Source organism: Vipera berus (genome assembly GCF_964194415.1).
Source record: "Vipera berus genome assembly, chromosome: 5".
Classification (NCBI taxonomy): domain Eukaryota; kingdom Metazoa; phylum Chordata; class Lepidosauria; order Squamata; family Viperidae; genus Vipera; species Vipera berus.
The window spans coordinates 100,960,187-100,981,334 of record NC_138207.1 but is presented as its reverse complement, the minus strand read 5'-3'; the positions used below and the strand labels follow the sequence as shown (position 1 = coordinate 100,981,334).

At 48.7% G+C, this 21,148-nt stretch overlaps 1 protein-coding gene across 3 annotated transcripts in view; it reads left to right on the top strand.

Annotated features, from left to right (window-relative positions):
• The first annotated feature begins 1,213 nt into the window (after positions 1-1,213).
• COMTD1 (catechol-O-methyltransferase domain containing 1) overlaps positions 1,214-21,148 on the top strand; it is a 581,650-nt gene continuing 561,715 nt past the window's right edge. The window contains exons 1-7 of one of the 3 annotated variants that reach the window (XM_081329759.1): positions 1,214-1,379; positions 4,479-4,621; positions 6,169-6,274; positions 6,833-6,951; positions 7,462-7,516; positions 8,234-8,367; positions 10,788-11,178. In XM_081329759.1, the coding sequence (XP_081185885.1) occupies positions 1,295-1,379; positions 4,479-4,621; positions 6,169-6,274; positions 6,833-6,951; positions 7,462-7,516; positions 8,234-8,367; positions 10,788-10,940 (795 nt within the window). In that variant the 5' untranslated portion in view covers positions 1,214-1,294 and the 3' untranslated portion in view covers positions 10,941-11,178. Of the gene's footprint in view, positions 1,380-4,478; positions 4,622-6,168; positions 6,275-6,832; positions 6,952-7,461; positions 7,517-8,233; positions 8,368-8,454; positions 8,725-10,787; positions 11,179-21,148 lie in introns of those variants that run through there. The other 2 variants (XM_081329757.1, XM_081329758.1) reach the window with 2 other exon arrangements.

The window sequence follows — 21,148 nt, the reverse complement described above, 5'->3', positions numbered from 1 at the left end:
GAGGTGGTGAGTGCTCCAACACTGGAGGTTTTTAAGAAGAGACTGGACAGCCATTTGCCTGAAATGGTATAGGGCAGACATGTCAAACACAAGGCCCGGGGGCCGGATCCGGCCCGCAAAGTGGTTTCATGCGGCCCGCGAAGCCATCCTGGAAACAGTGAGGGAACGGCCCCCGCTGCCTTGGCCCTGGCCCAGAGACCCTCCTCCTGCCAGAGACCCTCAGATCTGTCCCACTCCCGCCCAGGCCCCCATAGGCACCCTTGATGCGAAGGATGCAGAGCTGGCCATGCCCACCCAGTAGGCCGTGCGCACTTTAGCCATGCCCACCCAGTACGCCACGCCCACCCTGGCCACACCCACCTGGCCCCCTGAGGGCAACCGCAATGCTGATGCGGCCCTCAATGAAATTGAGTTCGACACCCCTGGTCTAGGGTTTCCTGCCTGAGCAGGGGGTTGGACTAGATCAGTGTTTTTCAACCTTTTTTGGGCAAAGGCACACTTGTTTCATGAAAAAAATCACGAGGCACTCCACCATTAGAAAATGTTAAAAAATTTAACTCTGTGCCTATATTGACTATATATAAAGTAATTCTCTTGAATAGGAATCAAATAAACACAAAGAAAGTATTTTATAATTATTTTTCAATTTTTCCCACGGCACACCAGGCAACATCTCGCGGCACACTAGTGTGCCGCGGAACAGTGGTTGAAAAACACTGGACTAGATGACCTCCAAGGTCCCTTCCAACTTCTTCTTCTTCTTCTTCTTCTTCTTCTTCTTCTTATTATTATTATTATTATTATTATTATTATTATTATTATTATTTTTCTTGCAACCTCCCTCTGTGTGTGTGTGTGTGTGTGTGTGTGTGTGTGTGTGTGTGTGTGTGTGTGAGAGAGAGAGAGAGAGAGAGAGAGAGAGAGAGAGAGAGAGAGAGAGAGAGAGAGAGAGAGAGAGAGAGTGTGTGTGTTTGTGTGTCTCCGCTTTGCGGAAGAGCCGCCGAGCGTCTCCCGCGCATCCCAAACGCGCCAGAAACACAAAGTTGCCAAACCAGTTCAAGGTAACTCTTTCTCCTTCCGGAATCGGGAGGGAACGTTCAGACGGTCTTTGGGGACCGGGACCCCCGCCCAGCACCGCCCCCCACCCCCATCTGGGCTGGCCCGCCTGGGAAGCGGCCAGTGCGGGGCGGCCCGGAGCCGCCCGGCTGCCGCCGCCTGCAGGGGCCGCCCGCCAGCCCGCACACGTGACGCGCCGGTCTTGCGAACGCGGCGGCTCCGGCTCCCGCCTGCCGGCATGGCGCTCTCGGGGCTCTCCCGCGAAGCCCTCCTGGGGGCGGCGGCGGCGGGGTCGGCGGCGCTGGCGCTGGGCTTCTTGGCCGGTAAGGCTGCAGGCGGGGCAGAAGGGCGCCCGCGGGCACCGGGGGCGGGAGAGGAGCGGCAACCTGGCGCCCGCCCCGCCTCGCTCCGCTGGACGAGGGAGCCCCGCAGGCCGGGGGAGGGATGGGGGGGGCTAAGGGGAAATCCCGCCCGAGGAGGACTTTCCCGCCCCCCCCACAAAGTCCGTTCCCGACTTTGCTCCCCGCGCACCCCTCCCGGGGCTCGTCCGGGCTCAGGGGCGCCTCGGGAGGGGGCTGCGCCCGCGGGCGCCCGGATGGGGTACTTGTCCTCCTGCCTCCTAGCGGAGCTCGGGGACTTGGCAGCCCGGAACTGGCCGGCGGGGGGGGGGGCTGGTAGGAAAGGGGCAAAGAGAAGGGCCGGGACCCCCACCCTAACCTGGGGAGGAGGGATTAGACTGCAGCGACCCCCCCCTCCAGCTTTTTCTTCTCCAGCCCCCCTGCAAGATCGTCCTAATCCAGGGGTCTTCAAACTTGGCCCTTTTATGACTTGTGGACTTCAACTCCCAGAATTCCTCAGCCAGCTTTGTGGGGGGGGGGCGGTCGGAAAGGGGCAAAGGGAAGGGCCGGGACCCCCACCCTAACCTGGGGAGGAGGGATTAGACTGCAGCGACCCCCCTCCAGCTTTTTCTTCTGCAGCCCCCCCCTGCAAGATCGTCCTAATCCAGGGGTCTTCAAACTTGGCCCTTTTATGACTTGTGGACCTCAACTCCCAGAATTCCTCAGCCAGCAAAGGAGTTGAAGTCCACAAGTCATAAAAGGGCCAAGTTTGAAGACCCCTGTCCTAATCTGTCAGAAATGCTTGGGCGGCGGGGGAGGGGGGGGTAGGGGTTGGACTAGATGACCTGCAAGGTCCCTTCCAACTCTTTGTTATGCTAGGCAAGGCTAGGCTATGAATTCTCTGGCATTAATAGCGGGAGTTGAAGTCCACCCCGTCTGAAAAGTGTCCAGTAAGGGGAGTTAAGTAGAGTTAAGTAGGGGGGGGGGTCTTCTTCCCTCCGCCGTTTTTCCTGTGCAGCAGGAAAGAAGAAACGCACAACTGTCTCTGTGGCTCCAACCTCTCTCCTGGACCTTCTTAGCTACGTGATCCAGACCACAGCTCGGTCACCTTTTGAGGTGCCTACGGCGCTAAACTTCGGCCCGTCTCGGAAAGCTTAAGCAGGATGGGAGAGCACGGAGATAACGCAAGGCTGTAGTAGGCCAAACGGAGAAGGTTTTTAAAATGCTGGAAAAGGTTTAGGGCAAACCAGCTTGGGATTTTTGCCGAGAAGGTGCACGGTTGTGTTTGAGTGGTCGTCGAAGCAGAATTGGACCCAAAGAAGCGTGTTTGTTTTACTTAATGATAGGAACTAACATATAACACCTCTGCTCCATGAGCTGCATTGGTTACCGGTTGCCCTCCGGGTGAGATTTAAGGTGCTGGTTGTTGTTGTTGTTAGTTGCAAAGTCGTGTCCGACCCATCACGACCCCATGGACAATGTTCCTCCAGGCCTTCCTGTCCTCTACCATCTTTTGGAGTCCATTTAAGCTCACGCCTACTGCTTCAGTGACTCCATCCAGCCACTTCCTTCTCTGTCGTCCCCTTCTTCTCTTGCCCTCAATCTTTCCCAGCATGAGGCTCTTCTCCAGTGAGTCCTTCCTTCTCATTAGGCGGCCGAAGTATTTGAGTTTTAGCTTCAGGATCTGGCCTTCTAAAGAGCAGTCAGGGTTGATCTCCTCTAGGACGGACCGGTTTGATCGCCTCGCAGTCCAAGGGACTCGCAGGAGTCTTCTCCAGCACCAGAGTTCAAAGGCCTCAATTCTTTGGTGCTCAGCCTTTCTTATGGTCCAACTTTTACTGCCATACATTGCAACTGGGAAGACCATCGCCTTGACTATACGCACTTTTGTTGACAGGGTGATGTCTCTGCTTTTTAGTGTGCTGTCTAGATTTGCCATTGCTTTCCTCCCGAGGAACAAGCGTCTTTTAATTTCTTGGCTACAGTCCCCATCTGCAGTGATCTTGGAGCCCAGGAAAATAAAATCTGTCACTACCTCCATTTCTTCCCCTACGTGGCTTAGGCCCGGGATACTTGCAGGACCATCTGCTACCTGGAACGAATTCCCATCGCCCAGTACGCTCACAAAGAGAAGGCCTCCTCAGGGTACCGTCGGCTAGGCAATGTCGGCTGGCGACCCCCAGGGGAAGGGCCTTCTCTGTGGGAGCGCCAGTCCTATGGAATCAGCTCCCCCCTGAGCTTCGGATGGCCCAAGATCTCCAGTCCTTTCGCCGCGGCCTCAAAACACTCCTTTTCCACCTGGCTGACCTGGACTGACAGGCATTTTAATTATGTTTACAATTTTTAATTTATTTTTAATTTTTAATTTTAATTTATTGCACAGATGGCTTTAATTTTAATTTTATCTTAATTTCTGTACTTATTATATGTTATTGTTGTTAGCCGCCCTGAGTCCTTCGGGAGATAGGGTGGGATATAAGTCCCATTAATCAATAAAATAAAATAAAAACTTTTGAAGAGGTGTTTTGTCTCGGGCAAGGTGTGATCAAAACGTCACAGTGCTTTTACAGCAAAGTGAAACGGGCCTCCACTTAGGAGGATTGGAGTAGATTGGGCTAAGCCCCAGTTAGTCCACTAAGCCATGATAGAGCAGCTCACCAATGCAGATTCACCCCATTCAGGGTTTCTCTTCTGGGTCAGAAGATGTTTTTAAGAGCTCATGGGTACACCTAGCAAAAGATTCACACAACACGCTAAGCTTGGTGTTAACCTTGGTTAGATTTCAACAGCTTATTGTAATGTATGAACTCTGTACTGATACAACGGGAAGGTGAGTTAATTTATTCCAGATTGCCATTATTATTTTTTTACCTGGGCTAAAAGGCTACCAAGGTCCCTTCCAGCCCGAGGATTCAGTGAGTTTCAATCCCCCCCCCCCAGGAAATTCAGAAACCAGGATAAGTATGTTGTGTGAAAAAGGACTGGTGTTCCAGACAGCCACCCTCCCGAGCTTCTTTCGATGGGTTCTTATCGAGTGTTTCAAATTATTCTATGACTGAGGATGGATTGATTTGCTTTTCAAAGGCAGAAGATACCACGGTTCAGACTTGTTTGCCTTTGGCACCTCCAGCAATTCCGGCGGCTTCTTGCAAGGGAACGACAACCTACACAAATACGTTGTGGATCACTCGGTGCGAGAGCATCCTCTTTTAAAGAAGCTGAGACTGGTAAGTGCCCCGGTTACAAATGGATCTGATCAACTCCCATCTTCTCTGTAACGGGGTGTGTGTGTGTGCATTAGGGTTAGAGTTTGGAAGAATTAGAGTAGACATTCCAAATAAATGTACAGGTAGTCCTCAGCTTACAACAGTATGTTTAGTGACTGTTCTAGGTTACTGTTCTGTACCAGCCTGCTACCGGCCTTGCAGAAAAGGCAACCCCTTTACAGACGGCAAGAGGCTGGAATACGTCTGCCAAATTTATTACAAAAACAAACAAGACACGAACCAAGATACCGGAGCTTTGAAACACTATCCGAGCGGTTGCTTTCAGCAAACCAGCCCTCCCCACACAAGTCCTTTATAAAGAGTTCAGGGCGTGGCTTCTCTCTCCTTCCTTCCGAGAAGCCCCATTGCCTTCCTCTGTTTACTCCTACTTGACTGCCTCCTGCGTCGGGCGTCCTTGAACAGGGCCAGCTGTGGGTCATCTTCATCCACGCTGTCAGGCTCACACAGCTGGGTCTCCACCAGGTGGGAGGGGCCTGGCTGGGGGCTCTGCGGAGCCTCAAAGCCATCATCAGCAAGTTTATTTTATTTATTTTTATTTTAATTGCATTTATATCCCGCCCTTCTCCGAAGACTCAGGGCGGCTTACAAGCTTAGCAGTAGCCTTCATTCTATGTATATGCCTGCTTATTAGGGCTTTCACACACACCCCAAGCGGCATTATTACAAAGTCAGCTTAATTGTCCCCCAACAATCTGGGTCCTCATTTGACCTACCTCGGAAGGATGGAAGGCTGAGTCAACCTTGAGCCTGGTGGGACGCGAACCTGCACTAATTGCAGGCAGCTGGTGTTACTTAAGGAGGCATTAGCCCACTGCTCCACCAACACCCCCCTCCTCCCCCTCATCAACACCCCCCTCCTCCCCCTCATCTGAGTCATCTGACCCAACTGCCGAACCCACAGGCTGACCCTGAATCACAACAGTTACCAAGGCACTGGGAAAAGTGACTTACGGCCCTTTCTCACACTTAACAAACGTTGCAGCATCGCCAAATGGTCAAAATTTGGACACTTGGCTACTGACTCACATTTATGACAGTCGCAGTGTCCGGGGGGGGGGCGGCAACGTGATCCCCTTTGGCGACCTTCTAAGTAGCAAAGTCAATGAGTAACAACCAGGTTACTAAAATTTAACACCAGCAGTGATTCACTTAACGGCTGTGGCAAGAAAAGTTTTAAAATGGGGCAAACCTCACTTAACAAATGTCTCGCTTAGCGTCAGGATTTTTGCGCTCAGCTGTGATCGTAAGTCGAGGATCCAAGGGCTGCATAGAATGGGGTCTTCTGCTGGCAGGCGAAAAGGTGGGCAGAGTGGGGGATGGGAGGTGTTCCCAGGGTTCAGAAGTAAATCAAATTAAAACATGGCAAAAGGGTTAGCCCAGTTGCCTCCCGGAAAAGCATCTTTGGGACAACCGTGACCTGGAGGACGGAGAATCTCCATGGAATTGCAGAAGATCTGGTCATGTAGACACCTCATTTGTTTTTCTAGGCTGCATCTGGTCCTCCTGGCCAAAAGCTCTGGGTCTCCCCTGATCAGGCCCAGTTGGTGGCAAACCTGATCAGGCTTGTTGGAGCAAAAAAGGTAATTGAGATAGGTAAGTGAGATTGCCTACAACCAGGAAGATTCGGGATTCGATCCCATAATAAACTGGCCCCCCCTGTAGGTCACAGTCTAATCTTCTGCCAGTTGTCCTCAAATTACAACTGGTCACTTACCCAAAACTCCCCTCTTTGATTTTTAAGCCAGTTGACGTGGTGATCAATTCCACACTCTGGCAAAATGAGGACCGAAAGGCCGGTTTTTTTAACCATCTTTCAGGGCTGCATCTCTCCTGCCCAAGCTTCATGAGCTGTCAGCCTGACATTAGCAACGGGGGAGGAAGGGAGGGGGAAAATATTGGACTGTAAGGAAGAAGCGGGGGGGGGGAAGCTGGATTTGCTTAAGGGCTACATCGATTCACTTAAACAACCTCAGTGGTTTGCTTAACAACCACGGCAATAAAGGTCGTAAAACTGAGCACATCCCACTGAACCTTTCTTAGCGATGGAAATTCTGGTCCTGATGGCAGTCGTAGGTAGAGGACTGCCTCGACGCTCCTATTCGTTCAGAAATCGGAACCCCGTTCAACCACGTTTTTGTCCTTTCTCCATAGGAGTTTCTGCTGGGTACAACACTTTAAGCATTGCTCTAGTCCTTCCGGAAGACGGCCGGATTGTTGCCTGTGATATAAACGAAGACTTGGCCAGTATTGGAAAGCCAGTGTGGAAAGAGGTAGAGTGAGTCACTCGGAAACTGGGGCTTAATCGTATTTGCTGTGTTAATATTTGCTGACATAAGGTTGTGCCAAAGGTGCTTTTTTAAGGAGGCAACTGGACTTCTTTTCTTTGAAGACGTTTTGCTTCTCCTTCAAGCAGCTTCTTCAGCTCTGACTGGATGGTGGGGAAGGGAAGGATTTATACTCCTTGTAGACAGCTGGTCATTTGCATTCTTTTTAGAGAGCCGCTGAGGCCACTTGGAGGCTTATCTGTGTCCTCAGGGTCACCTGAGTGGTGCAAATGGGCGTGGAGACTTCTTGGAGCTGCGGAAAGGACTTGTGCGGTCGACTGGATCTCTCTCCACAGAGGGGGGGGAATACGACATCATCTATCTCCAGTCAGCCCCCACCCCCTTTCTGGAAATGCCACCACATCCATGGGTGGTCCACACAAACCCACGCACAAGATGCAGAGGCTGAGCATTTGGGACCTTGAGAAACCTTTGACCTGTGTCCTTTCCTTTCAGGCCGGAGTGCTACGTAAGATCGATCTAAGGATAAAACCAGCCATTGAAACATTAGGTAGGTCGAAGCAAAGGATTTGATTGGAAGGGTCGTAAAACGGGGCAAAACATACTTAACAAATGTCTCACTTAGCAACAGAAATCCGGGGCTTGACTGTGGTCGTAAATTGAGGACCGCCTGTATTGAGTTTAGATTGAGAGAGTTGCAGGTGGAACCGCTCTCTGGGGTGATGCTTGAGCCGCCGTGATGGGCAGGGTGATCATGGCATCCCAAGAGGCTCCAAGCGAGAGAGAGATTGTAACCCCCTCCCCACCATTGTGGTTTCACAAGTAGAGTCATGTCTGAATGGCGAGGTTAAGGGGAAACTGGAACTCAGGATTCCCACCGCTCCTCGTCCCCTTCCCTTCGCAGGTTGGACTCGTCTGAGTAGCAGTAGCGCTTAATTTATATACCGCTTTATAATTCTTTTATAGCCCTCTCTGAACGGTCTACAGAGTCAGCATGTTTGCCCCCAACAATCTGGGTCCTCATTTGACCAACCTTGGAAGGACGGAGGCTGAGTCAGCCTCAAGCCGGTCAGGATTGAACTGCTGGCTGTGGGGCAGAGTCAGCCTGCATTGTAACCACTGCTCCACCAAGGCTGAAGCTACCCAGATAAGGGGGCAACAATAGAAGGAAGGTAGACAGAAGGCAATTTTTTTCATATTTTTTTAAAAAAAACCATTCTGATTTATTTATTTATTTATTTATTGGTGTGTGTGTGGGTGTGTGTAGAGGAACTTCTGGCCAATGGTGAAGCTGGCACCTTTGACCTGGCCTTCATCCATGCGGACAAAGAGAGTTACAACGATTACTACGAAAAATGTCTACGGCTTGTAAAAAAGGGGAAGTTATTAGTTCTTGACAACGTAAGTATTTCAGAAAAAAAATGGGAACCGAGCAGACCTTGGTGGCTTTTCTGGACTAGAAATCTGTTTTATCCACCCTTCTTTTAGGTCCCTGGCCAGAGAAGATTGGCCACAAAGCATGTTCTCAAAAAAAAAAAAAAACAGAGTAGAAGGTCCAGCCTGGGGCCCAAATGCAAAACATCCCTTTGGAATCCAGTTTTCTTCTCCTTCTGGAGAAGTAATTCTTTTCAGACCTGCAAGAAAGATCCTCCATATGTTAACAACCTAATATTAATACTAGGTCATTTAATCCAGGGGTCTGCAACCTTGACCACTTTTAAGACTTGTGGACTTCAGAGCTGAAGTCCACAAGTCTTAAAGTGGTCAAGGTTGCAGATCCTTGATCTAGTCCAACCAACCACCCACCCACCCAGCTCAGTAAGAGGATTCATTAAGCCACCCTATAAAAATCTGTTGGCAAATCCAGCATGGAATGGAGGAATTCTCTATTTTTCTAAGCAAACTGAGTCTGAATCTTAAGAAATTCTTCTTAAATATTCTGTCTGAATCTTCTTTTTTAAAAACTTTCAGACTTCCAGGCCTTGCCATCTATCCATTCCCTCCCTCCCTTCCTTTGTAATTATTATATTGAGAATATTTTATGTTCACTTATTTGCTCATTATCTTTGCCTAGCACTGCGAGTCCCTGTTGCCCGTTTAGGGCCTAAATCAATGAATCAGTCCATTTTATCCATCCATCATGTACCTCCTTCTAAGCCCAGAATTGAATGCATACAACCCGCCCAGGGTTCAAGGCAAGGCGGGGACTTGGGGTGTCTCTTAAAGCAACCCAAGATCGCACCGATAGTTTTAGCTGGTTCAGCCCACGATGGACCACTAGTTCTAGATCCGTTTCACGTGGGCTGCCACCAAGCCACGTCTCCCTTTCTGTATCTCTGACTTGGGGTTTTGGATCCTTGCACGGTTGAACGTCCTACAGCCTTTGTCAGAAGGATTCAAACCTGTGACGATTGTCAGATATCGTCACGTCTTTTTCTCTTGTCCATGGAGATGCTCCATCATCCAGGTCATGGTTTGCCCCAAAGATGCTTTTCCAAAAGGCAACCAGACTTCCTTGGTTTTTTTTTCCTTGAAAACATTTAGCTTCTCATTCAAGAAGCTTCTGAAGAACTGAAGGAGCTTCTTGGATGAGAAGCTAAACGTTTTCAAGGAAAAAAAACAAGTCGAGTCTCTGGAGTCTTTCTCTTATACAACTTATGTGTTGTATATGGAACTTGTGCCACCTATCCACAAACATGGAGGCTTTTTCCATCTTTTGGGGTGGGAATTAAGAGGCATCCAGTGCCAATATCTGTGGCTAGAGGGAAGTTGATGACCGAAGAGCATCATCCTGACTGCAAAGGAGGATCAGAGAAATCACCTCGGAGCAGGAAGATCGTTGAGACTCTGGAAAGCCTGCAGAGAAGAGGAACAAAGATGATTGCGGGGGCTGGAGGCTAAAACATATAAAGAACAGTTGCTGGAATTGGGTTTGTCTAGTTCAATGAAGAGGTATGACGTGATAGCAGCATTCCAGTATCTCAGGGGCTGCCCCAAAGAAGAGGGAGTCAAGCTATTCTCCAAAGCGCCTGAAGGTAGGACAATAAACAATGGATGGAAACTCATCAAGGAGAGAAGCAACCTGGAACTAAGGAGAAGTTTCCTGACAGATAAATCAGTTTGTGGAATTACTTGCCTCCAGAAGTTGTGAATGCTCCAACGCTGGAAGTTTTTAAGAAAAGACTGGACAACCAATTGTTTGGAATGGCATAGAGCAGGGGGTTGGACTAGAAGACCTCCAAGGGCCCTTCCAATTCTTTTATTCTGTATTTTGCCTTTGGCAAAAATCTGCTTGTGATTCCTTTCACCCCGGAAAGGACGAAGATTGGAGTGCCGCCTGCACTGACTTTGAAAAAAAACTTCCTTGCTCGTATGGAATCTTTAGCCCGGGTAGTTGTTCATAAAGCAAAGGTCCAGTTGTAAACTTAGTTGTGATGCAAGGTAGCGCTTGGAACCGATTGCAGAGGCCCCAACTGCCTGCAACTCACTGAACCAGCCAGCAGTGTTTCCAGGCTTGTGTGGTTGCAGCACAAGGCTGACATCGTAGCTGTTTTGTCCTGAGAAAAGAGGTAGCTATTTTAATGAGCCTCAGCCAAGTGTTGCATTTGTACTTCCAGGCATTAACTGACAGTTGTCTCCAGTGTAACAGCGTTGTAATACATGGTGTGAATCCTGCACACTCTATATCGGGAATATCAAACTGCCAGCCCGCGGGCCGTCACGCAGAAGCCGCGCCCACCCCATTGCTGGCAATGGCAAAACAGTCCATCTCACGAGTTTGACATGTCTGCTCTATATGGTTTTCTCTCTGTTTCTAACAGGTTTTGGTATCAGGAAAAGTTCTTAAACCCGGCAAAAGTGACCGCGCAGCCCAACATATTCATCAGTTAAATGAGAAGATCTTCCACGATCCTCGTGTGAACATAAGCATGATCCTGATTGGAAACGGGATAACTTTAGGATTTAAGCTTTAGTGGAGGAGGGGAAGGAAGGTAGGACGTGCCCAGCACTCTCAATCCTCAGGGAGACTAATTTAGAAATGTGGAATTGTCTGTTTTGTCCTTGTTTCTTTACGTGTTTAGGGTTGCATTGTGCATTGCAGGAATTTAAAAAAAATCCTAAAATGTCCTGTCAGTTTTGTGCATCGCTCTATTTCTTTGTATCCTAATTGTTCTTACTCAAGGTGGCAAACATAGAGACCTTCCTCCTCCTTCTCCTCCTCCTTTTCCTACACCGACCCTGTGAGGTGGGTTGGGCTGAATAAAGAGTGACTGGCCCAAAGTCACCCAGCCGGCTTTCACGGCTAAGGCAGGACTAGAACTCACAGCCTCCTACTTGTCTAGCTTGGTACCTTATCTTTATTGGGGTGGTGTATAAATAAAATACATTCTCTCTCTCCCTCCCTCTCTCTGTGTGCGTACATATGTGTGTGTGTATATATATTTCAACATGTTTACTCATTTTGAGAGCAGGCACCAGAATTTCCTTTTAATTGTGCCAGTACGTTCACGGAGGGGGGGGGGGAAGGACAATAAAGGTTATCTTATATCTGTCTCACATCTCCCTATGGAACTCAAGCTACCATGTATAAGGTGAACCCTCCCCTTTTATCTTATCTCAGTTGGGCTGCAAGAAAGTGCTTGGCTCAAGGTCGCCCAGTCCCCTCCACGCTTGAGTGAAGGCCACAGGCCTGGATCTCTCTCCGTCCAACATCACAGCCGGCATCCCCTTTGCTCCATCTTGTGCAAAAGGTTGTTTTGTTTTGTTTTAAATCGTTGCAAGAATCAAAGTGAGCTCAAGAGGCTTCTGTGCAAAATGGGGGAAAAATTAAGTTAAACCTAAATGCAAAGAACTTTGAACTCTTTAAAAAAATTGTATTACCGTATTTTCCGGCGTATAAGACGACTTTTTAACCCATGAAAATCATCTCAAAAGTTGGGGGGTCGGCTTATACGCCCAGTCGTCTTATACGCCAGAAAATCAGCGAGCCCGGGAAGGCACGCCCTCCCCTCTCACTGTGGAGGAAGCAGGGCAGGCTGGCGTCTGGCGGGAGCCGGCAGGGCAGTCCTGCGTACGCGCACGCTCCCCGGCTGTTAAGGAGCACTCCTTAGCAGCCGGGAAGTGCGCGCGTGTTCAGGACTGCCCTGCCGGCTCCCGCCCGACGCTCTTCCCTCTTGAGGCAGCATCGCTCCCCGGCTCCTAAGGAGTCCTCGGGGATGCTGCCTCAAGAGGGAAGAGCGTCGGGCGGGAGCCGGCAGGGCAGTCCTGCACACGCGCGCCCTCCCCGGCTGCTAAGGAGTGCTCCTTAACAGCCGGGGAGCGCGCGCGTGCGCAGAACTGCCCTGCCGGCTCCCGCCAGACGCCAGCCTGCCCTGCTTCCTCCACAGTGAGAGGGGAGGGCGTGCCTTCCCGGGCTCGCTGATTTTCCAGCGTATAAGACGAAAAAACTTGAAAATCATCTCAAAAGTTGGGGGGGGTCGTCTTATACGCCGGAAAATACGGTATTTAAAATTGGTTCTCTCTTCACACACACACACACACACACACACACACACACAGACGTGAACACATGTGCTGGGGGCATAGATTTGCTACCCAAGCTAGGTTGAAAAGAGATGCATTTAGGGCACAATCATCTGTCAGTGCCTCACCTGTAGCTCTGCAGAGGTTGGCCACTGGCCTGAATATTCTTCCAAATCTTGACAGCCAGTTCTTGGGGGGCATTGAGGTTCCACACTACATGTTAATTTTCTACCTACGGGGGATTTTTTGTTTCTAAGGCTGAGCACTGGTGTCGGCCTCCTCTGCCGAGAAAACTAATGCATTACTTAACTTACTAACAGCAAATAACTTTCCTTGTTGTAAAAGGAGTTGTGCTGGGCATAGAATTAGAGTTGTAAAAAAGCAGGAATTTCCTGCCTCTTCTTGTGATCTAAAAACAGAAAGTGCGATTCTTACACTTTGCCTGGGTGGACCTCTCTCTCTCTCTGATCTTGCCATTACACAAGAGCAGTCAAAGGGTGTTGTGATTCAGGGTCAGCCTGTGGGTTCGGCAGTTGGGTTGGACGACTCAGAGGAGGAGGAGGGGGGTGTTGAAGACCTTGCTGAGGGGGTTGAAGATCTTGCTGATGAGAGCCCTCAGCCAGGCCCCTCCCACTTGGTCACCACGGAGACCCAGCTGTGTGAGCCTGACAGCGTGGATGAAGATGACCCACAGCTGGCCCTGTTCAAGGACGCCCGACGCAGGAGGCAGTCAGTCAGGAGTAAACAGAGGAAGGCAATGGGGCTTCTCGGAAGGAGGCAGAGAGAAGCCACGCCCTGAACTCTATATAAGGGGAATGTGTGGGAGGGCTGGTTTGCTGAAGGCAACCGCTTGGATAGTTCCTGCTTCTTAGCTCGTGTTTTATGGTTGGTGTCTTGTCTTGCTCTGTTTTATGTGAATAAATTTGGCAGGCTTTATTCCAGCCTCTTGCCGTTTGTAAAGGGGTTGTCCCTGCCCTTTCTGCAGGGCCGGTAGCAGGCTGGTACAGAACAAAGGGCTGTAATTAACACAAAGATTGTGTTAGTCAGAGTAGAGCTGGAAGGGACCTTGGAGGTCTTCTAGTCCAACCCCCTGCTCCAATAGTGATCCTGATTGGTATCGGTAAACTGATGGAACAGCAAGAACTGGATCAAGCCAGCAAGTAAAATGGAGGGAAATCACAAAATGCGAAACGAATTCCATATTGCCACTGCCTGGCCCAGTAACAGTGAGGATTGTGGCTGGGAAATCAGCCTCCCTCTTATTAAGATATGCCAATCTCAAAAGAGATAAAGAAAAAAATAATTTTTAAAAAGAAAATATAAAAATGCCATTCTAGTTGGAAGTAGTTACGTGCAAAGCAAGCAATGATGGAAGGAAATACAGAGCTGCTCATATCGAAGAAACCACTTTAAAAGAACGACTAAAAGACAAACATTCAGGGAAAGAGAGAGTTATGAACAAGTTCTAGGATTGTGATGTTCTCCTCCTATTTAGAAGCAACTTTGATGCAAAGTTGCTTAACAATTTGCACAAAACCCACCAGGGCAGGTTTATAAAGAGACACAAATCATGATACAAAATCCTTCAAATTCCCCCAAATTCTGAAGTTAATTTTCATTTGTGTTAAGTTAAATTCAGCACTCTCTTCCTGCCCGCGCTCCAAGACTTCTACACACCGTTCCTTGCTACTTCCCTCTGACTTGCAGTTTTCAAGGACAAAAATACGTTTTATGAGCCCAGGCATTCAACGGTCTGTTGTGTGCGTGCAGATTTCATACCCGAGATGTATGAATATGGACGGGTGTTCCTGAGAAAGGAAGAAGCCACTTTTCGTATCATGACCCAAAAGGGCGATGATTAGGCATAAAGCGATGCAGCCAATCAGCCAGCTCCTGATATCTGTGCCAGGGTGCCAGTCAAACAAGCCACCCTCTGCCCCTACTTTACACTGTGCATTGTCTGAAACAATCTCAGAAGTTGGAAAAAAAAGTTGTGATAGCTGTGAAGTGCTTCAACTAGCTACAAACGTTTCCCAGTTATTGTGGGAATTGTGAGATACAGTTTCAGTTCAGGAATCTACCTGGCTGACACTGAAGTTTCATTCAACTGAGGCACTAACTGTCCAGTTGGCATTTCCAGAAAAAGCAACCCCTGGGACGTGATTTTACCAAGAATATAATACCGTATTTTCCGGCGTATAAGACAACTTTTTAACCCATGAAAATCATCTCAAAAGTTGGGGGGTCGTCTTATACGCCCAGTCGTCTTATACGCCGGAAAATCAGCGAGCCTGGGAAGGCACGCCCTCCCCTCTCACTGTGGAGGAAGCAGGGCAGGCTGGCGTCTGGCGGGAGCCGGTAGGGCAGTCCTGCGCACAAGCGTGCTCCCCGGCTGTTAAGGAGCACTCCTTAGCAGCCGGGGAGTGCGCGTGTGTGCAGGACTGCCCTGCCGGCTCCCGCCCGACGCTCTTCCCTCTTGAGGCATCGCTCCCTGGCTCCTAAGGAGTCCTCGGGGAAATATACGCCGGAAAATACTGTACTTTACTGAAAATTTACATTGGCACAGAAGAAGCAAAACCAGCTCTGGTTTTCCCACTTGAAGGCTTGCTGAATTAAACAATAAGGTTCCCTCACCACCACCCACCGAGTGTTCACACTGTCCAGTAGTAACATTCCTTCTTGGCAGTGGCGTAGCGTGGAGGGTGCAGGGGGGGCCGGCCGCACCGGGCGCAACATCTGGGGGGGCGCGCTCGCACTGAGCTGCTCGGTAGCCACCGAGGCTCTGTGTCATTACTGTCCGCGCCGCGGGCTGCGAAGAGGCGGGGCGGGGCCAGGCCGCCGACATACACGCCGCCCAGTGACAGGCGGCGCACGCGGGCCCAACCAGGAGAGGCCCCCTGCTGCAGAGGCCCTCCCCCTCTCCCGGCCCCCGCCCCCTCCCGTGTCTCCTTCATCCGCTCCGGGAGAGCGAGCCAGAAAGGGTAGTGGACGGACGGACGGGCGTGCGGGAGGGCGGCGGCAGGGTGACTTTGGATTCCAGTTCCGCGAAGGAAGAAACTGGGGTCCCTTCTTTCTCAACGCACCGGACTGCTCCAGAATAAGAGCCTTCCTTAAAAGTCGCCCCGTTCGGCTCCGTGATAGCCGGCGATGGAAAATATCTGGTCCAAACCCAAAACCCGAAGTGAACAAGTGCACGCGGTCTCACGCCTGCGCTTCCTGCTTGGAGAGCGCCGCGGGACTCTGCGCGGACTACCTGTGGCGAGAAATCAGTGAAAAAGGCTCGTCAGGGACCGAGAAGGAGTTCTAGATGCAAAGCTCCGCAAAGGGGGCGGGAAAGAGTCCGAAACGTGGGTTCGTTGCTGAACGCAGTGCTCAGGGAGCCCCAAGGGCTGCACAGAGTTGGCTTGGCTCCGCTCTCGAGCTGCTCTTTCTTGCAAAGCGAAATGAGTCCGGCAGGTGAGATGGGCGGCCACATAAACTGAATAAAATAAATAGAAGCGGCCAACTCTCCGCCCAGGCTCAGGCCAACCGCAAGCGCCCCGCAGGCGCCCTGGCAGGTTTGGCCGAGCAAAGACAGACCCGCTGGCCGGCCGGCCTAGCTTCGTGCGCATGCGTGGCTTTATTTAGCGGGGCTCACATGCGAGCTTGAATGCAGCGGCTCTTGCAGGTCGGAGCCCCGCCCAGCCGCCCTCGAGAGGGAAACGGAAGCATCCCGCATGCGCGCGACTCTTCTTGGAAAGTCTACGCCGCTGCGGGGCGCGTCTTTTCAGCAGTGCCGTGACGTCACCGCCCGCCCGCCCCTCTATTTCCGCTTCCGGTTGCCTTGCCCCGCCCCGGGTGCTGACAACCCACGCTACGCCACTGCTTCTTGGTAGTAACCATCTTGCCGCAGGACAATCCACCGTGGCCAACTCACCACGGAACAACTCGCCGTGGGACAGGATTTCCACTAATATTGAAGAAATAGTCAAGTAGAATTATTATACAAAGGATACCAAAGGAGGGACGAAATAAAATACGAATGACTAAAATTAAAGCGATTTTTTAAAATGATTTTAAATAAATTGAATTGTTGAAGCGAGTTGTCCCCGGGGCCAGTTGGCTGAGGCGAGTTGTCCGTTTCCGCTCCAGAGAAGCCTAGAAACAACTGAATCTGCTTGTGCTTCTCCCCACTTCACCCAGCCTGGAAGCAAGAGAGAGGAGGAGTCCTAAAGCAGGGGTCTTCAAACCTGGCCCTTTTATGACTTGTGGACTTCAACTCCCAGAATTCCTCAGCCAGCCACTGGCTGAGGAATTCTGGGAGTTGAAGTCCACAAGTCATAAAAGGGCCAAGTTTGAAGACCCCTATCCTAAAGGAAACCTAAGGGGGGAATTGATGTTCAAGGCCTTCTTAAGGCCTTATTCTCTCTTTCCAGAAAGGAGTACGTTACTAGTTGTTGTAATATTTAATTCTTTTTACAGGAGAAGCTAATATTGCCCTTAACTCACTGGTTTTATCCTCTCTGTTACATTTCCTATTTCAAAGACTGATTTAAGTTCATGAGGAAAAAATACCCTTATTGTTTGCATTTCCCTCCAGAGCTGCAAGCAAATTGTACCCACTTATACCTTATGACTTTTAGATAATTAAAACGAATCCTCCCCAGAGTTAGCAACAAGATTATGATTGACTAGCACACTCCTATACAAAAGGAAGGAGGAGGGGTCTTTTTAAAGGCTGGCAATTTCCCTGCCATTAACATGCCAAGTGCTGTAAACTCCTATATACACTGTTCAGGCTCCAGGGAAAAGGGGAACGTTTGCAACATTTACAGGATTGCGAGTGCCCCATGGGTTACTGAAAATAGCTCCTATTTATGCTCGCTTGCCAACATGGGATATAACTCAAATGTCAAATGTTGGGAATATTTCTAGTGCCATTGCATTTAATTACAGTAAAACACAACAGCAACAGCTTAAATGAATAAAGGTCCCAAAGAGACTCCGTGGCCGTTTCCCCCCTGTGAATTAAAGCAGGGGTCTTCAAACTTGGCCCTTTTATGACTCGTGGACTTCAACTCCCAGAATTCCTCAGCCAGCGTGTCTGGCTGAGGAATTTTGGGAGTTGAAGTCCACGAGTCATAAAAGGGCCAAGTTTGAAGACCCCTGAATTAAAGCATCACTTCCCGCGTCTTGTTGCAGCACAAACTCAACTCCATCCTCAAACTGGACATCCGCACCACCAATCCTTGTTTGTACCTTTGCCCTGATGTAATTCCCTGAACTGCAAGGCACACAGATAATCCTTGTTTAGCGACTACCTCAGTCAGCAGCCATTTGCAATTATGATGTAATGAACCAGGAACTTTGCAGTCATCATCACACGCATGGCCTTCGCAGTATCTCAATCACCGCGTCTTGTTGCAGCACAAACTCAACTCCATCCTCAAACTGGACATCCGCACCACCAATCCTTGTTTGTACCTTTGCCCTGATGTAATTCCCTGAACTGCAAGGCATACAGATAATCCTTGTTTAGCGACTACCTCAGTCAGCAGCCATTTGCAATTATGATGTAATGAACCAGGAACTTTGCAATCATCATCACACGCATGGCCTTCGCAGTATCTCAATCGCGTGTTTACTATGACAGTCGGCCAGTACATGATGGCCTGTGCCTGACCAGTTCCCCCCCCTCCGCTTCACAGCAGTTTGCCTATACAAGCTATTTCTTGAGGCACTCTTCCCTACAGAGCAGGAAGTCCCTAAAATGTACTTACTGAAAGTTAACAAGCTCAATTTGCTGACCTTAATTAGTTGATTTAATACCCTCCTGCCAGCTCTAAGCTGCTGCTTGACATCAAGATCCTAATCAGTTCAGCTTTTTTGCTTCTTAAGTAGCATGCTAGGCAAATGGCCAGCATGGATATGTTGCTCCATGTATCTCATTGTGTGGCATGCTTGTTCTCTTGTATTCCCTTTCTCTCCAATGAATGAAAATGCAAATATCAATTCGCCTCCTGCTAATAATCCCAGCCCTGGGATGAGCACACCAGGAGTGTTGGGGGAAAGAGCTATAAGAGTTGCCCTTTTATACAGCTTTCTCGTGAGTCCATTTCCAAAAACCTTCCCTGCCATTTGGGCTCACCTGGCTGTTTGGGAGAGTATCCTTCCGATGCTATAAAACAAAGTAGAGATAAAAGTTGTACGTGTCTTAAAGTGAGGTCCTTTTTATGCAGCTTGGCAATTTAGACTTAATAATCCTTTTTTTAAAAAAAAAAATCAGCCAATGTGCTTTCTGAAACACCCAGGAAGGTAGCTAAAGCTTGTATTATTGCCATTAGAAGGCTAACTACCGTATTTTGATTTCATCTATTTTCCCCTATCTTTAGTAGATTCCATTTTGATGTTATTAATTGGTTTATGGGGAATGGGAATATATAATTTGTTATTCAATTTCAGAGTATAAAGAGAACCTTTACCATTATTTTCTAGTAAAACCTGTCCCCAGTTTGCTAAATGCTCCAGTAAAATACTATGATCTGTTATTGTAATAAGGAATTTACATTAATTTTTTTAAAAAAAAAAATTAAACCAGGGTGCCAGCGGGCATCAAGATACTAGTCCATAGGCACCTGGAGCCCTTCTGCGCCCTTGGGAACCTCAGAATGACATGATACAATGGAACAAGAGTTCAGAAATTAACAGGCTTTGCCTTGTACCACAACATCTAGCTGGCTTCAGGTAGTTTAATTATTTCCCTCTAGCTGTGTTGACCAAAATTTCCCAGCCATCCTCATCAATGCCAGCTGGAAACCCTGGGAGGTCTAATCCAATAAAACTAGATGGTACCACAACCCCCGCACATTTTTTTTCCTAACCATAGTGCCAAAAATTAAATGTGCATCATGGCTGCACATATAAGTTCCACCCTTTCTTTCTCACACTGTGGCAATGCATGCCAATAGATTTAGAGACGGGGCTGAACTGCAAGGCAGGTTTTGCTACTTGCACCTCCCTCCGGCCCCAGACCTCGCTTCCTCCCAAGGGCCTTGTCCCCTCAACTCACTATGGAAGTCTCGTTTCGGGCCCACCTGTACACTGGGCAGAGAGCCGTGAAATCAAGCTTTCTCCTTAGAAACATTTTGACCATGAAACTCTGCCTTAATTTTTTTTTTTACAGCTTCTTTATAGATGCAATTTCTAAGCAAGTTGAAATAGCACTTTTGCACAGGCCCTGGGGCAAATTAATAATGTGTAATTTCCAATGGCAACCGGGAAGCTGATTTTCCGGTTCTAAAGTTGTCTGGTAAAAAAAGCGATTTTCACACAACTGTCATTTCTTTGCTTTCCCTTCACACGATGTGCAAACAGATTCTGAATGATTTATGTGGTTTGAGCCAGGATGTTATAGCCTGCTAAACCACAACTTAGCCCGTGCCAATGCAGACATTAGGAAAAACAAACAGGGCTATGGGAAGTTCAGCTCGTAAGTTAAAACCCCCCTTTTTTAGCCTTGATATTAGAAACAAACATGGTAAATAAGTGGCTTCATTTTAAATAGTTATATATTCCCAAGCTTCATAGATTCCTAGTTCGAAGCTTGCCTCTACCATGTGTCAATTCTAACCACTAGCTATTCAGATCACATTCCTCCAATAATGTGATAATGCTTAGCTACTTGTCAGTAATACAACAGTGAACATTACACAACTGAATGTGAAATGCTCTCATTTTTTCCCATTGAGGCAAATATACATCAGTCTCCCATACAACAACAAAACCTGGGAAGATGATTTTGATGAAAGCAAAGGATTGGGAATTTAGACAAGAATTTTCCTAGCGTGGCAGAGGACTTTAGTACGAAGATGGCCACTTTAAAGTCTTGAGAGATTAATTTGAAACGTAACAATGGACCACAAAGACAAAAACTCAGGTAACGGTGAACAGAACTCCTGCTATTGAGTAGTCAAGTCGTATGAAGCAACTCGGAGCTAAATAGTGACCTAACTTGGTTTGTTCCTGGTTTCCACCCTGGTTAATAAAGTTGGAGACAAACTCACATGTCATTAGATCAGTACTCAAATACAGCTGTCCAAAACTAGAGGGAAAATACTACTAGTCATCAAGACTTGGTCACTTATGGCTAAGATTGGACAAGGTAGCCATTCATAGGTAAGGTAAAGGTAAAGGTTCCCCCGCACATGCGTGCTAGTCGTTTCTGACTCTAGGGGCCGGTGCTCATCTCTGTTTCAAAGCCGAAGAGCCAGCGCTTGTCTGAGGACGTCTCCGTGGTCATGTGGCTGGCATGACTAGACGCCAAAGGCGCACGTTTCAAAGCCATTCATACCCATGATCAATTCAGGGGTGGAGTTCATATGCTGTTGCTGTCGGTTAATTTACTGGCTAAAAGAACAACGAACAATCCAGTTCTTCCTTTTGCCACAAATTCACTGCTTAGCGTTACTCTTGACTTCCTGGCTTATAGGCAGTTGGGGAGTCTCTCGGGCTATCAAGCTAGGTAACGCATGTGAATCTCTAGGCCAGGGGTCTTCAAACTTGGCCCTTTTATGACTTGTGGACTCCAATTCCCAGAATTCCTCAGCCAGGCAGAGCCAAGTTTGAAGACCCTTGCTCTAGGCACTACACAGAAATAATTTGATTATTATTTTCAAGATAT